This window comes from Platichthys flesus, chromosome 24 (genome assembly GCF_949316205.1).
Source record: "Platichthys flesus chromosome 24, fPlaFle2.1, whole genome shotgun sequence".
NCBI lineage: Eukaryota > Metazoa > Chordata > Actinopteri > Pleuronectiformes > Pleuronectidae > Platichthys > Platichthys flesus.
The window spans coordinates 15,244,272-15,259,225 of NC_084968.1; the positions used below are offsets into that span (position 1 = coordinate 15,244,272).

The 14,954-nt window shown below is 47.0% G+C and overlaps 2 protein-coding genes across 3 annotated transcripts; both read right to left on the reverse strand.

Annotated features, from left to right (window-relative positions):
- Nucleotides 1-17: 17 nt before the first annotated feature.
- pnp5a (purine nucleoside phosphorylase 5a) lies at nucleotides 18-3,659 on the reverse strand. 2 transcript variants are annotated; one of them, XM_062384004.1, is made up of 6 exons: nucleotides 3,422-3,659; nucleotides 2,486-2,692; nucleotides 2,298-2,401; nucleotides 1,600-1,775; nucleotides 1,291-1,481; nucleotides 18-1,046 (listed from the first exon to the last, which is right to left on the reverse strand). In XM_062384004.1, the coding sequence occupies exons 2-6, from the start codon at nucleotides 2,544-2,546 to the stop codon at nucleotides 829-831; spliced, it is 750 nt and encodes a 249-aa protein (XP_062239988.1). In that variant the 5' UTR covers nucleotides 2,547-2,692; nucleotides 3,422-3,659; the 3' UTR covers nucleotides 18-828. The 2 variants fall into 2 exon arrangements, with proteins under 2 accessions (XP_062239988.1, XP_062239987.1); XM_062384003.1 differs by having other exon boundaries at nucleotides 2,486-2,655; nucleotides 3,422-3,582.
- Nucleotides 1,782-2,291, reverse strand: LOC133949922 (tetra-peptide repeat homeobox protein 1-like). The gene is made up of 2 exons (XM_062384006.1): nucleotides 2,166-2,291; nucleotides 1,782-2,109 (listed from the first exon to the last, which is right to left on the reverse strand). The coding sequence occupies exons 1-2, from the start codon at nucleotides 2,288-2,290 to the stop codon at nucleotides 1,794-1,796; spliced, it is 441 nt and encodes a 146-aa protein (XP_062239990.1). The 5' UTR covers nucleotide 2,291; the 3' UTR covers nucleotides 1,782-1,793.
- Nucleotides 3,660-14,954: the final 11,295 nt, after the last annotated feature.

Sequence of the window (14,954 nt, forward strand, 5' to 3'; positions counted from 1 at the left end):
CAGAGAGGAACTCAGAATCAGAATCAGAAATATTTTTATTGGCAAGTAGGTTTACACCTACAAGGACTTTGCTCTGGTTATTGGTGCAGACAATGAACATAGAAACATAAAACGCAATAAATACAACACACATAGGAAAAGCAATAAAAAATAGACTTTAGTTTTGTGTGTACTCGTTGTAGTTCAACTTTCTTTAGTGAAGTCACGAGATACCAGATATGAGATTTGAGGATGTTTTCCGGGGGAAGAGTTCCTGGATCTTGATGTTTCCAGATGAAGATATGTAAATGTAATATAATATAAGATAAGCATCTCGTGAATCAGAGGTTTGTGTGAGACGGAACATCTTTATATTTTTACTCAAAGCTGAAGTCAAAGCTGAGAACATCTTTCATCTTGAAACTTGAGTAAATCAATTAACGACACAAGGAAACGTAACCTGGTAATAAATATTTAGTAACAATGTTCTTATTATAAAAAACAAGCACAGTACAATACCACAAATCTTTCAATGTACACATTTCAACATCATATTAATATCTTTACAGAAGATTCGGGCTCATTAAGTTAAATCACAGACATTTACACCGATCGCACATTAAGTTAGAACAAAACATTTAAAATGACCCAAACCCCTCAGAGAGGAGGTTCCTCCACCAGGAGGCGCTCAGCAGAGGAACCCCCGGCGTCTGAAGGGACTCGAACACGCGGCGTCTTCAGAGGACGTCTGTGGAGCCTCGTCTGTCCTCACACCGAGTTCCCAGCTCTTTAAAGTCTCCTTGGTCTGGACCAGGACCTAGTTCCTCGCCCGGTGAGCGGCGGCGCCTCCTAGACGCAGTCGTTGTTGTGCTCCATCCTGGTGACCATGGTGGAGACCAGCCGCTCCAGCTGCTCCGCCCGCTGCTTGCCGATGTGCAGCACCTCCTCGTGGTTGGCCTTCTCCTCGCTGTCGTAGTCCATCACCGCCTTGTTGGTGATCAGCGAGAGGGCGAAGACGCGCATGCCGCAGTGACGGGCCACGATCACCTCGGGGGCGGTGCTCATGCCTGGGGGGGAGGAGGAGGAGGAGGAGGAGGAGGAGGAGGAGGAGGAGGAGGAGGAGGAGGAGGAGGAGGAGGCCATTTTGAATAAAGCACCAGGACACGTGTGCACATGACTCAAGTGAAGCAGCTTCAAAGGTCAAATATTCACTTTGCTGCCTTTGTGTTGTCTTTCAATATGAAATAATAATAATAATCATAATCATAATCATAATCATAATAATCCCTGACGCTCCAGGGAGCCACTCACCCACAGCGTCAGCTCCCAGTCGGTGCAGCATCCGGACCTCAGCGATGGTTTCAAACGAGGGTCCGCCCAGCACGCAGTACACGCCCTCCTTCAGGAAGTCCCCGTAGCCCAGCTCCTGGCCCACGTCCAGGGCCAGCTGCTGCAGCTCCCGGTCGTACGCGTCCGACATGCACGGGAATCGAACCCCGAACCTACAGGGAGGAACAGACAGGGGGGGGTTGATGGAGGCTGCACATTCAGGACTAGAGATAACAGGAAGTCAACCAACAGGATTTGTGTTGCTTCTTCATTTGAATCGCTGAGGCCTACCTCTCGTCGTTGGGTCCGGCCAGCGGGTTGTTGCCAGCGAAGCCGGGCATGTTGAGGTGGTCTTTGATGATCATGATGTCCCCCACTTTGAAGTCCTGGTTCAGGCCCCCGGCCGCGTTGGTCAGCATCACCGTGTTCACGCCAAGCAGCTTGAAGATCCTCATGGGCAGCGTGATCTGGAAACACAGGCTGCGTTAGGACTGTGACCGTGAGACGGACGAGGAGCAGAGGGACAGGAGACCGGGTCGGGGACAGGGGACCGGGTCGGGGACAGGGGACCGGGTCGGGGACAGGAGACCGTGTCGGGGACAGGGGACCGGGTCGGGGACAGGAGACCGGGTCGGGGACAGGAGACCGGGTCGGGGACAGGGGACCGGGTCGGGGACAGGAGACCGGGTCGGGGACAGGGGACCGGGTCGGGGACAGGAGACCGGGTCGGGGACAGGTGACCGGGTCGGGGACAGGGGACCGGGTCGGGGACAGGAGACCGGGTCGGGGACAGGGGACCGGGTCGGGGACAGGTGACCGGGTCGTTGACAGGGGACCGGGTCGGGACAGGGGACCAGGTCGGGGACAGGAGACCGGGTCGGGGACAGGGGACCGGGTCGGGGACAGGAGACCGGGTCGGGGACAGGAGACCGAGTCGGGGACAGGAGACCAGGTCAGGGACAGGGGGACCAGGGGACAGCATCACTCACCTTCTGGATGGGGTAGCCCTCGTACAGGTGGAAGCGGCCCTGCATGCAGACACACGGCCTCCCCCTCAACGTGCCGAACACCAGCCGCCCTGCGTGTCCGTGCACTGTGGACACAAACACAAGGAGTCAGTCAACACCACGGGACAGCGTGGGACAGGGGACAGGGGGGGGGGGGTACTTTAACACACCAGTGCTCTGGGGGAAGTTGGGGATGTCCTTGTAGTTGAAGGCGACCTGGTCCTTCAGCATGTCAGCCAGCCCCCCCAGGCCCGACCCGCACACGATGCCCACCGTGGGGCGCACGTCCGTCTGGGCCAGCAGCCAATCAGCAGTGGCCTTACAGTCCTCGTAGCTGTAGCTGAGGACATCAGGAGACAGACAGGTTGAACCACAGTCTGTCAATCACAGGGTCAAAGTTCTGTCAGACTGTGAACTCACAGTGACACGTGATTCTTATTATGGTTAACAAGACGAGAGGGAACTAATGTGAGGCCGAATACTGAAAGGATATGACTACAACACACACACACACACACACTCACACACTCACACACACACACACACACACACACACACACACACACACACACACACACACAGACACAGACACGCACACACTCACTCACACACACACACACACACAGACACACACACACACACAGACACAGACACGCACACACTCACTCACACACACACACACACAGACACACACACACACACATTCCTCATGACTGCTGGTAGTGATATCTCCAGGTCTCTGGGTTCTGATTCTGATTCCTGGTTAATAACTTCAGATCAGATCCACTGATCGCTGCTCGTCCTCTAAACTCACTCAGCTGCAGATTCAGTTTAAGAACTTAAAACCTTTTATTTCAAAAGTCAGATAATAAAAATTCCTCTTTTAATTATAATGAAACGAATGAGAACAAAACCAAAATCCTTCAAAGTCTTTAAAAACTCATCTGTCACAGGATCAGATGAAGTAAAACTCCATGTAGCAGAATGGTTTCCCTTGTGCGCCCATGTGCCCCCCATGTGCCCCCCCCCCCCAGCCCTGAGCCCCATGTGTCCCCCCCCCCCAGGCCCTGAGACCCATGTGTCCAGGCGTCCAGCGGTTGACTCACCCTTTGTTCGCCTCTGGAAACATTGCAGGAGATGGAGCTCGAGCAGCTGATGTTCAGAACAAACACACTTATTGTGTGACGACACACTTTGAAAAACACACAAAGATGAGAGGACACTCCGAGACAGGAAACGTGAAGTCAAAGCCCAGCTGCTGAAAGGAACCAGGGCTGAAGTCAGGTCTGAGGAACACGAGTGTAAAGTCTTCCTCTGGTCTGCGATGCTCTTGGAACTCTGGTGGTTGGATTCTGGTGCAGGGCCGAGTCTCAGGGTTTATTATAGGCCCAGACCCCGCCCCCCCCCCCCCCCGCGCTCCCTGTGACGCAGGAGGATGCTGCCTCCTCATTGGTCAGTTGGACACACCTTCATAATGAAGCAGACGGGATGATAGATGATTGTCACGCCCCCTCCTCTTCCCATTATCATCATCATCATCATCTTCATAATCATAATCATCATCATCATCATCATCATCATCATCTTCATCATCATCATCATCATCATCATCATCATCATCATCATCATAATCATCTTCATAATCATAATCATCATCATCATCATCATCATCATCATCATCATCTTCATCATCATAATCATCTTCATCATCATTTTCAGCGTCATCTTCATCTTCATCATCATTTTCAGCGTCATCTTCATCTTCATCATCTTCATCTTCGTCTTCCTCAGCAGACGTGTTCTCCGTGGTTTCCCTGCACTCACTGCTGACAGCTGTTAAACACTGACCTTGTGTTGTGTGTAGCATGAACAATAATCCTCACGGATCATAAACTATTATTGATTGATCGTCTCTCTGTGCAAAACAAGATACGACAGCATGACCCGTGTTTTCCTCCAGAGCGTCATGTGTCACGTGTTCCTCGTCATGCGACTGGAGGAGGTCAAGTTCTTCTTCTGTGGACGGGATGTTTGCTGATGATGTTTACTGTCTGTGAGCAAAACATTAAACTGACACACCGGTTTGTGTGTTTGCATTTCACACACACACACACACACACACTCACTCTCTCTCACATACACACACACACAAACACTCACTCTCTCTCTCTCACACACACACACACACCACCAATAATAATGATAACAATAAAAGTAATAGTAATGTGTCATCCGTACATGCATAATCTAATAAAACACAAAATAATATTTATGTGTATATTCGACATGTATTTTGAAGAAGTGTGATAAAAACCATAAAAACACAAACAGTGTCAGGTTGTGTTATATAACACAAACCTTGTGTTGTTATGAGCCAGTTGAGCTCAGTTCAGTGACACGTGCACCCTGTTAGGTGTGTTTGTGTGTGTGCCTGTGCGTCTGTGTGTGTCTGTGTGTCTGTGTGTGTCTGTGTGTGTCTGTGTGGGTGTGGGTGTGTTTGTGTGTGTGCATGTGTATCTGTGTGGGTGTGTGTCTGTGCGTGTCTGTGTGGGTGTGTTTGTGCCCAGTAGGTTTAATTGATTCACTCATTTATTGCTCCACATTTGTCCTGGTGTGTTACATATAAACTCACAATCACGAGGAACATCACCTGGACAGAACGTCTTGTGATCGATGTGCCACTGTGCACACACACACACACACACACACACACACACACACACACACACACACACACACATGCACAGTTTCCTGAAGTGTGTGAAGGGAGGTCAGAGGGAGTTCATTCCATCTAGTTTCTGTATCGATCATTGAAAATCATTATCCTCCAATATAAGTAAAAGTCAACAGCTAAATGTACTTCATCATCATCATCATCATCATCATCATCATCATCATCATCATCATCATCATCATCATCATCATCATCATCATCAGGTATCAAGCAGCACTGTCATGTTCTCAAGGTGAATCTGATTCCAGGCCTGAGGACCAGGCGTCTCTCACAGTGTCCCCTGATGGAGACGTGACAGGTCGGCTGGGGGGGGGGGGGGGGGGGGGGGGGTGATCACTGGTTCTGTGTTGACAGTAACTATTGAAACCTGCTTCATCACAGTTTCATACTTACTATACAACAAGTATAACAACAACCACACAAATCATTTCAGTGCGTTGTGTATTCTTCACCCTGCTCGGTCCCGGGACTCGGTGGCTTTCACTGTCCCTGAGAAGTTACACAACATGTTTGGATTTTACTGCTACACAAAATGAAACCTTCATCTTTCCATATTTAATAATTAATCCTGTAGAAAATTATTCTTCTAGACTAAGAGCAGTAAAAGCTCTCGGGTGGAACTCAACCTGTAAACATTGCACAACGAGCACCCACTGGTCTTTGCTCTGGTTTACTCATCAGCTCGTAAACGCCTTGTCAAAGTCTAACAGCCGCCACAACACACATCACACAACACACAACACGGAGCGCGGCACCACAACATCCTGACGTCTCGGACCTTGAGTCCTCGTGTGGACACACCGGGCCAGCAGCCGCCTCCTGGGCCCTCCTCTCCACTCTGTTTGGGTTCTGGCTTCCTCGGGACAGTTCTAATCTCTGACTGATAACGAGCCGCTGACCCCGTGACCCCCGCGGCTGCAGGGAACACGCCTCTGGCTCAGCCAATCAGCAGCGAGCATTGGACTGCTCCCAGTGACCAGCTAGCATGTTTATACAGCCAATCAAATACCAGCAAAAACATACACTGCAGAGAGGATATATTACATTATACTATATTATATTATATTATATTATATTATATTATATTATATTATATTATATTATATCATATTATATTATATTATATTATATTATATTATATTATATTATATTATATTATATTATATTATATTATATTATATTATATTATATAGATGCAGATGTCAGGTGTCGTTTCGTTGTGGTTGTTGTTTTGCTGTACTCCACCAGTCCTGACTTCTTAGTTTGGTCCCAGCTGCTAACATGGAGCAGGTGAAGTTCATGAGTTGTACTGCAGCCGGCCACCAGGGGGCGATCCAGATCATTTGGCTTCATTAAGTGATGATTGTCCAGTTTTTTGTGATATCAATATTTCATATTAAAAAGATCAATTATGAATATGTGTTCTTGTTTAAACGCTGATAAACTCATGTGGTTATGTAAAGATCCATGTCACTGAGCACAGAGACAGTTTGTGGGACGACAGCTTACTCCTGGACTCACAGGGACACACATGGACTCACAGGGACACACATGGACTCACATGGACACACATGGACTCACATGGACACACATGGACACACATGGACACAAATGGACACACATGGACACACATGGACACACATGGACTCACATAGACACACATAGACACACATGGACACAAATGGACACAAATGGACACACATGGACACACATGGACACACATGGACTCACATGGACACACATGGACACACATGGACTCACAGGGACACACAGGGACACACAGGGACACACATGGACTCACATGGACACACATGGACTCACATGGACACACATGGACACACATGGACACACATGGACACAAATGGACACACATGGACACACATGGACACAAATGGACACACATGGACACACATGGACTCACATAGACACACATGGACACAAATGGACACACATGGACACACATGGACACACATGGACTCACATGGACACACATGGACTCACATGGACACACATGGACACACATGGACTCACATGGACACACAGGGACTCACATGGACACACATGGACACACATGGACTCACATGGACACACATGGACACACATGGACACAAATGGACACACATTCCTCGTCCCTCATCGGCTGTGTTCAATGTCATTTGCTAAGCTGCCAGAGCGAATGCTAAGTTCTCACGTGGAGTCAGAGCAGCTTGTCCTCCTGATGGACGATCACATGTCCCCGTCCCTCGATCCTTCGTCCACGTGTTGAACCCGTCTCTTCAGTCCAGGGTTCCATCTCTTTGTGCAGGGACTTGAACTTCAGCTGGTTTCATTTCTTCTTCTCTCCTCCTTGAGGCTGTGAAACCAAAACACAGGATCGTGATCTGTCAGTCGGTGTTTGAATGTTCCTTATTAATAATAATAAACTTAATTTATATAAGATAAGATAAGATGAACCTTTACTGATCCGCTGTGGAGGAAGCTCACAAAGCACACAGCAGCATAAGGAAGTTTACTAAGAATAAAACTAAGATAAGATAAGATAATCCTTTATGAGTCCCACTAGCAGGACATTTGCATTATTACAGCATCAAGAGTCAAACATAAGATACAGTAAGTAACCTGCACTATACTAATTACGTAATAATATAAATAATATAAATATGATGTGCAATAAGTAGAAGTAATACTATAGACACAAAGCATATCGTGATCTAAACAAGCTGCTTGGTCACAGATACCTGATATTTAATATCTTCATGACACTTTTCTCTTGTGATGTTTTCACGTAAATAAGTAGAAGTTCAACGAATCTGTGAATCTGTGAAGAGTCGAACATATTAATGTATTCTGTACGTTTCCTGATCTGCTGCTCAGCGACTCCAGCCAGTCACAGTGGCACCTGAGGAGCCAAGGAGCCGAGGAGCCGAGGAGCCAAGGAGCCGAGGAGTCGAGGAGCCAAGGAGCCGAGGAGCTGAGGAGCCGAGGAGTCGAGGAGCCAAGGAGCCCAGGAGCCCAGGAGCCGAGGTCAGATCTCCCTGAAACCCCCAGGATGCATCAGGGTTTGTGAAAGTGGGTCAGTCGTGGACGTTCTGGGACAAACGATGAATAATCATGTGTGTTGTGTTGTTGTGTTGTTGTGTTGTGTGAACGCTGACGGGACACTGAGGGCCGAACGGACTCGAGTCTGGAAAACGTGTCAAGGCCGGGGGGGGAAGGATCCTCTGTTGCATCAAAAGGCTGGAATGTTTGCACAAGCTCAGAGGGACACGGTGTCTGTCTGTGAGGACGAGGACGAGGACGAGTCACTGTGTTTCCATGCTCCTCGTGTTGTGACCCTGAACGACCTTTGAGTCCTCGTGTTTCCTCGTGTTCTCAGAGGTCGCTGCTCAGACTCTGGTGTTTTCATTTGCTTCTGAATGACACAGACTTAAATCAAAATGATAAATCATAAGACTGTAACTTTATCTTTGATATAATAATAAAGATTGTTTGATTGAATCATAGGTGCTCAGGACAGTGAACGTGATTGGCTGACTGTAAATATGTTAATTGGTTTATAAGTGATGACTTCTGAGAAAATACTTTAGGAATTTAAAAGCAGCTTGTGAATTATATTTAGTCTTCCATGATATTTTGGCAGAATTCATCATAACTTAATAATGTGAACATGAGGCTTGATTGTGTGTTTGTGTGATTGTGTGATTGTGTGATAATGTTTCTGAAGTGTGTTGATTCTGGTGAGAAGTGTTATCAGCTGCTGAACCGTGAACTCTGTGGAACCTGCAGTTGAAGCTCTGAGCTGCAGGATTGTGTAAAGACCTGTAACAGATCAGAGATCCTGATGTCACCGCCCTGGGTCCCAACACGGATCCACTGCAGCTGATTCTGGATCTGCACATGTCAGAGTCTGGATCCGGGTCTCAGGTGAATCAGGATCACGCCGTCCCTCATGAGAATCACATGACTCTGGAGAGAGAGGATCACAGGACTGACGGTCACAGGCTGAAGCTGCTCGGGTCTGTAAAGTGGTGACGTGTCCTCGGTCATGTGAGCCGCTCACGAACTTCATGATCTGATCTGAGGTCAATGGTGGCGTTAAGCACAGGGGCGGGGTTTAACCTCAGAAACAGGGATCTGGGATTTGACTTTGTAGACAGGCCTGCAAAGGTTAGTAGTTTGATTCCCAAGGTCCTCATGTTCACGAATGAGGTGAAGTTGTATTGGTGCTTGTTACCGATTGGCCGATACAAACCAGAACACTCCGGGTCGAGCCACCGGATGTCCCAGAGTGGTCCACATCATCTCAGGACACATTCCTCTGGACCAACGTTACACAAACGCCGAAATGCAAAAGGTGTCACACAAGTGACCTTCACTCGTAACTGCTCTCCAGGAACCTGCAAAGTGTTTTACATAACCTGAAGAAGTCTTATCACCACCAAGATAACGCTGGGAAAACAAGCTGCCTCCCGGCTGGCGATGGGTTCGATTCCCAAGGTCCTCATGTCCACAAAGTGTTGATTGAACACAATGTTTGTTTAGTTGTTAATAAAGTTTGTTTATCTGCATAAATCTGCAGTAAACTCTAATATAGAGACTTTGAACGATTCTGTTACATAAAGAGAATCTGGATTTGTGAGAGGAAAACATATGAATGAAGACAAACTGGTGAAGGTGACAAGGAGTCAAGAGCCCAACGAGTTCCACAAACATCCCCGGATTTATTACGAATAATAATATTAGTAAACGTTCTCACTCGTCACAACTTATGCAAAACCCAGATTTTTAAGATCGTGCAAAGTCTTGATATTCTCTGAATGTTCTCGTGTAACAAGTCACATGGTCCAGAGCGTATGAAGATCATTACAGGTCTCCTCAAAGGTTTGTTCTCTGAGATGTTCTCCACATCTTCTCAATCCTCAAAGACAGGAAACGCTCTGAAGGGCTGAAGCACAGAGGAATATCATATCATAAAAGACTCCATCATATATTTGATCTGTATAAAGCTTTAGTTACAGTGCAGTTAACATTTGGAGATAGTATCCCAAGCAGCATTCCGTCCATGTGTTGAGTTGATTTGTACAAACAAACCAAAAAGGCAAAACATGACTTTTGAATTGTGTATCAAACTGTCGCAGTGACACTTTCCTCAAGATGTGAAGTGAACTCCAGCTTCTGCTTCTTTGGAGAACCTCTTCTTTAATAGACCATAATCTCATTACCACTAAATAGTCTGCAGGAGGAAACAGTTACCACACACACACACTCACACAATGCACATTTATCTAATGTGCTGCAGCATGGATTTCTGTAAATAGTTCTAATCTAATTTCTGTCTTCACAGGGTCCAGACACGTAGATCTGAGTTTCACGTACGTTTGCTGAAGAACTAAACTTTGAATGTTTAAACATCTGGACACGTTCCTCTCTCACCATCTTCTGCTCACTGGTGAGGAGATGTGTCCCCTGCTCAGCTGAAGCAAAGACAACTGGCCAATCTCTCTGGTCTCTATGTGAGGGAGGAGGTGTCAGTGGAGAGGTTACTGGGTCGTCTCTCAGGACAAGATGGAGAACGTCTCTGGTACGTCGCAGGTCTCCTGATCGCCAGGAGACGTTAGCAGCTGTGAGCAGATGTTAGCAGATGTTAGCAGATGTTAGCAGATGTTGGCAGCTGTGAGCAGCAGTTAGCGACCTCCAGGGGATGACCTCACCTGAAGACATCTCTTCAGGTGAAGCAGAGCAAAGCTGGAGAATGCAGTAGAGATTTGTGCCATTTGAGATTTCTCACAGTAAAACTCATTTAGTTTCACTTTATGTTAATATCTTGTTTGTGAGCTTCTGGTTTTTCAAAGTAAAAGATGGAATCTTGAAAACTCCTGATCTGGCTTCACGTGACTTCCTGCTTCATGGTCTCAAGGAGCAGCAGTGACCTCTAGAGGCCGTGACCACTAATCACATCTACAGTCTGTTTGTGCTGAAGCTTCATTTCATTCTCTGTTTTGTCTGTCACTTTATTTTCATCTACAGTTTCCTTTGGTATGAATCATAAAATGCTTCTGATGTTCGATCTGATGCTTTCGATTCATCTGCTTCGTTCCAGTTTCAAAAAGGAAATGGTTTCAGTAGGAAACCAGTGGGTGAAGAATGCGAAGCTGAGATCTGCATGAAGCCCAGAAGCAGACCAGGTCTCAATGATTCAGTTCTGATCAGAATGAGCTGGAATCAGTTCAGAGTCAAACAATCAGGAGCAGAGATATGGAGCCAATGGGCCCAACATCAAAACCAGTGAAGATAGATATAGACACAGATAGATCTGTGTATAGATCTAGATCTATTTTCTACCATGACCCTGAGGACGTGTATAACAGGAAACCAGCAGGTGGAGTCACAAACCAGTAACGACCAAATCTACTGTTCCTCTGTCAACTTCACATAGAAACATGATGCTGTCCCCAGTCATGAGGAAGACTTCTCTCTCTCCTTCCTCCCCCCCCCCCTGTCTCCCTGCCTTCTCTTTTCTTTCATGCCCCCCCCCCTTCTGACCCCGGTGACACAGTTTTCCTAAAACTCTGCTGAAGGTCTCGGCCTCTGTTGGTGCAGTGAGGTCACATTCAGACAAAGATACTGAAAACAGACTGAGATATGACAGGGAAGTATTCAGCCTGTAGGAAGTACTTTGTACTGTGTACTTCAACCACTCACAGTACTTTGTACTATGTACATCAACCACTCACAGTACTTTGTACCATGGACTTCAGCCACTCACAGTACTTTGTACCATGAACTTCAGCCACTCACAGTACTTTCTACTATGTACATCAACCACTCACAGTACTTTCTACTATTTACATCAACCACTCACAGTACTTTGTACTATTTACATCAACCACTCACAGTACTTTATACTATGTACATCAACCACTCACAGTACTTTGTACTATGTACATCAACCACTCACAGTACTTTGTACTATGTACATCAACCACTCACAGTACTTTGTACTATGTACATCAACCACTCACAGTACTTTGTACTATGTACATCAACCACTCACAGTACTTTGTACTATGTACATCAACCACTCACAGTACTTTGTACTATGTACATCAACCACTCACAGTACTTTGTACTATGTACATCAACCACTCACAGTACTTTGTACTATGTACATCAACCACTCACAGTACTTTGTACTATGTACATCAACCACTCACAGTACTTTGTACTATGTACATCAACCACTCACAGTACTTTGTACTATGTACATCAACCACTCACAGTACTTTGTACTATGTACATTAACCACTCACAGTACTTTCTACTATGTACATCAACCACTCACATTACTTTGTACTATGTACATCAACCACTCACATTACTTTGTACTATGTACATCAACCACTCACAGTACTTTGTACTATTTACATCAACCACTCACAGTACTTTATACTATGTACATCAACCACTCACAGTACTTTGTACTATGTACATCAACCACTCACAGTACTTTGTACTATGTACATTAACCACTCACAGTACTTTCTACTATGTACATCAACCACTCACATTACTTTGTACTATGTACATCAACCACTCACAGTACTTTGTACTATTTACATCAACCACTCACAGTACTTTATACTATGTACATCAACCACTCACAGTACTTTGTACTATGTACATCAACCACTCACAGTACTTTCTACTATGTACATCAACCACTCACAGTACTTTGTACTATGTACATCAACCACTCACAGTACTTTGTACTATGTACATCAACCACTCACAGTACTTTGTACTATGTACATCAACCACTCACAGTACTTTGTACTATGTACATCAACCACTCACAGTACTTTGTACTATGTACATCAACCACTCACAGTACTTTGTACTATGTACATCAACCACTCACAGTACTTTGTACTATGTACATTAACCACTCACAGTACTTTCTACTATGTACATCAACCACTCACAGTACTTTCTACTATGTACATCAACCACTCACATTACTTTGTACTATGTACATCAACCACTCACAGTACTTTCTACTATGTACATCAACCACTCACAGTACTTTGTACTATGTACATCAACCACTCACAGTACTTTGTACCATATACTTCAGCCACTCACACTTTCTACGAGGGTTTTCTCTTGGGTTGTGTTGTTGTATCAAACACAGCAGGTTGAATACTTTGTTGTTGTATCAAACACAGCAGGTTGAATACTGTGTACTTTGTACTTTGTACTTTGGATTTACAGCAGTTGATTTCCTTCAGTCCAGGTTTGTGACCCAGGAAGCCGAGGAGACCCTGACCTTCATTACACCCCCATAGGATCCAGTCCCCCGGGGAGGCAGGGCCCCAGTGCTCCCGGTAAGGGGACGGTACTGGGCTTTGAAGGGGAACAACACCCGGTGGCAGGTGGGGGGGGGCCCACAGATTGATGGGCGTGTGAAACCAGTGCTGGTTCTTTGTCAGAAGAACTCTCATAAGAGCAGAAGGTAAATTTAACTCCTGTCACAACAAAGTAAGAAGCCAAGCGCTGAATGATGGGACGACACAAAACCTGTCTAACTTAGAATACTGTCACTGGACTGGTCCCATAGAGAAGTGGATCCACTCCACAGGAGCATACTGGTTATTGTGCTGGTGTATCACCACACTGTTCCCATCAGAATCCTCCAGCAGCTTGTTATTGGTGATGTTATATGAACTGGTTGTAAAGATGGACGTCGTGACAGCTCTCTGAGAGTGAAGCCGAAACTTCCGCCCCCTTGTGGCCGGCTGCAGCACAGCTCACAGGTCCTGCCTCCTCCGTGTTAGGAGACGGGACATGGACCGATTCTCGTTCTCTCCGTGACACGGGACTCAAACCCCGGTCGCTGGGATGCAGACTCCGGCTCCATCCTGCGATGTGTTCGTATCGTGACCTGGAAGGGGGCGGAGCCGCGTCCTCCATCTTTGTTTGGAGTCTGATCTGAACGACTCAGCTGATCTGAAGTCTGCAGCCTAAACTTTAGTAAAGAGGGAACCCTCTGAAAATGAGTGAATAACTGTGAGGCCACTTCTACAGCCTCAGTGTTGTGGTGAAAAGTTTGTCACTGTGTGAAGTTGTGCGTTCCCAGCAGGAGCAGGTGGCTGCAGTGAGCAGGGGGACGTGTCCTCACTGAGACACAGTGAGCCGGGGGACGTGTCCTCACTGAGACGCATCGAACCGGGGGACGTGTCCTCACTGAGACGCAGTGAGCCGGGGGACGTGTCCTCACTGAGACGCATCGAACCGGGGGACGTGTCCTCACTGAGACGCAGTGAGCCGGGGGACGTGTCCTCACTGAGACGCAGTGAGCCGGGGGACGTGTCCTCACTGAGACACAGTGAGCCGGGGGACGTGTCCTCACTGAGACGCAGTGAGCAGGGGGACGTGTCCTCACTGAGACACAGTGAGCCGGGGGACGTGTCCTCACTGAGACGCATCGAGCCGGGGGACGTGTCCTCACTGAGACACAGTGAGCCGGGGGACGTGTCCTCACTGAGACGCAGCCACACTATCCGTCCACTGCACGGTGCACAGCCGACTCTGCAAGAAGCCAAGAGCTGGAGGAAAGGGGGGGGGGGGGGTCTTTTCTTTGATTTGTAAAAACCTCTGTGTTATTCAGCCACTTCCAGGCGTGTATCTCATGACCATCAAACATTTACATGAGAAAGTTGACAAAGGCTGAACCAGCGGAGGAGGCTCACACAAAGAGGCCCATTTAGAGAGTACAGTCGGGAGAGGGGGGTGGGAGGGGAGCTGGGAGGAGAGTTGAATTAATGAATTAAAATGTGGTGAATACTGGTGGGCTTCTAAAGAGAGGCATGCAGGGGGGGGTCCTGGAGGAGTGGACAGGCTTCTTG

Bases quoted from the DNA above. Each gene is read 5' to 3' on its own strand.
- pnp5a (XM_062384003.1), bottom strand. From the start codon at position 3,444: ATGTTTCCAGAGGCGAACAAAGG. The intron at 2,656-3,421 runs GTGAGTCAACCG...TGATGTCCTCAG, and splicing joins TTTCCAGAGGCGAACAAAGG to CTACAGCTACGAGGACTGTA. The intron at 1,047-1,290 runs GTGAGTGGCTCC...CCTCCCCCCCAG, and splicing joins ACTGGGAGCTGACGCTGTGG to GCATGAGCACCGCCCCCGAG.
- LOC133949922 (XM_062384006.1), bottom strand. From the start codon at position 2,290: ATGCTGTCCCCTGGTCCCCCTGTCCCTGACCTGGTCTCCTGTCCCCGA. The intron at 2,110-2,165 runs CTGGTCCCCTGT...CCTGTCCCCGAC, and splicing joins CCCGGTCTCCTGTCCCCGAC to CCGGTCCCCTGTCCCCGACC.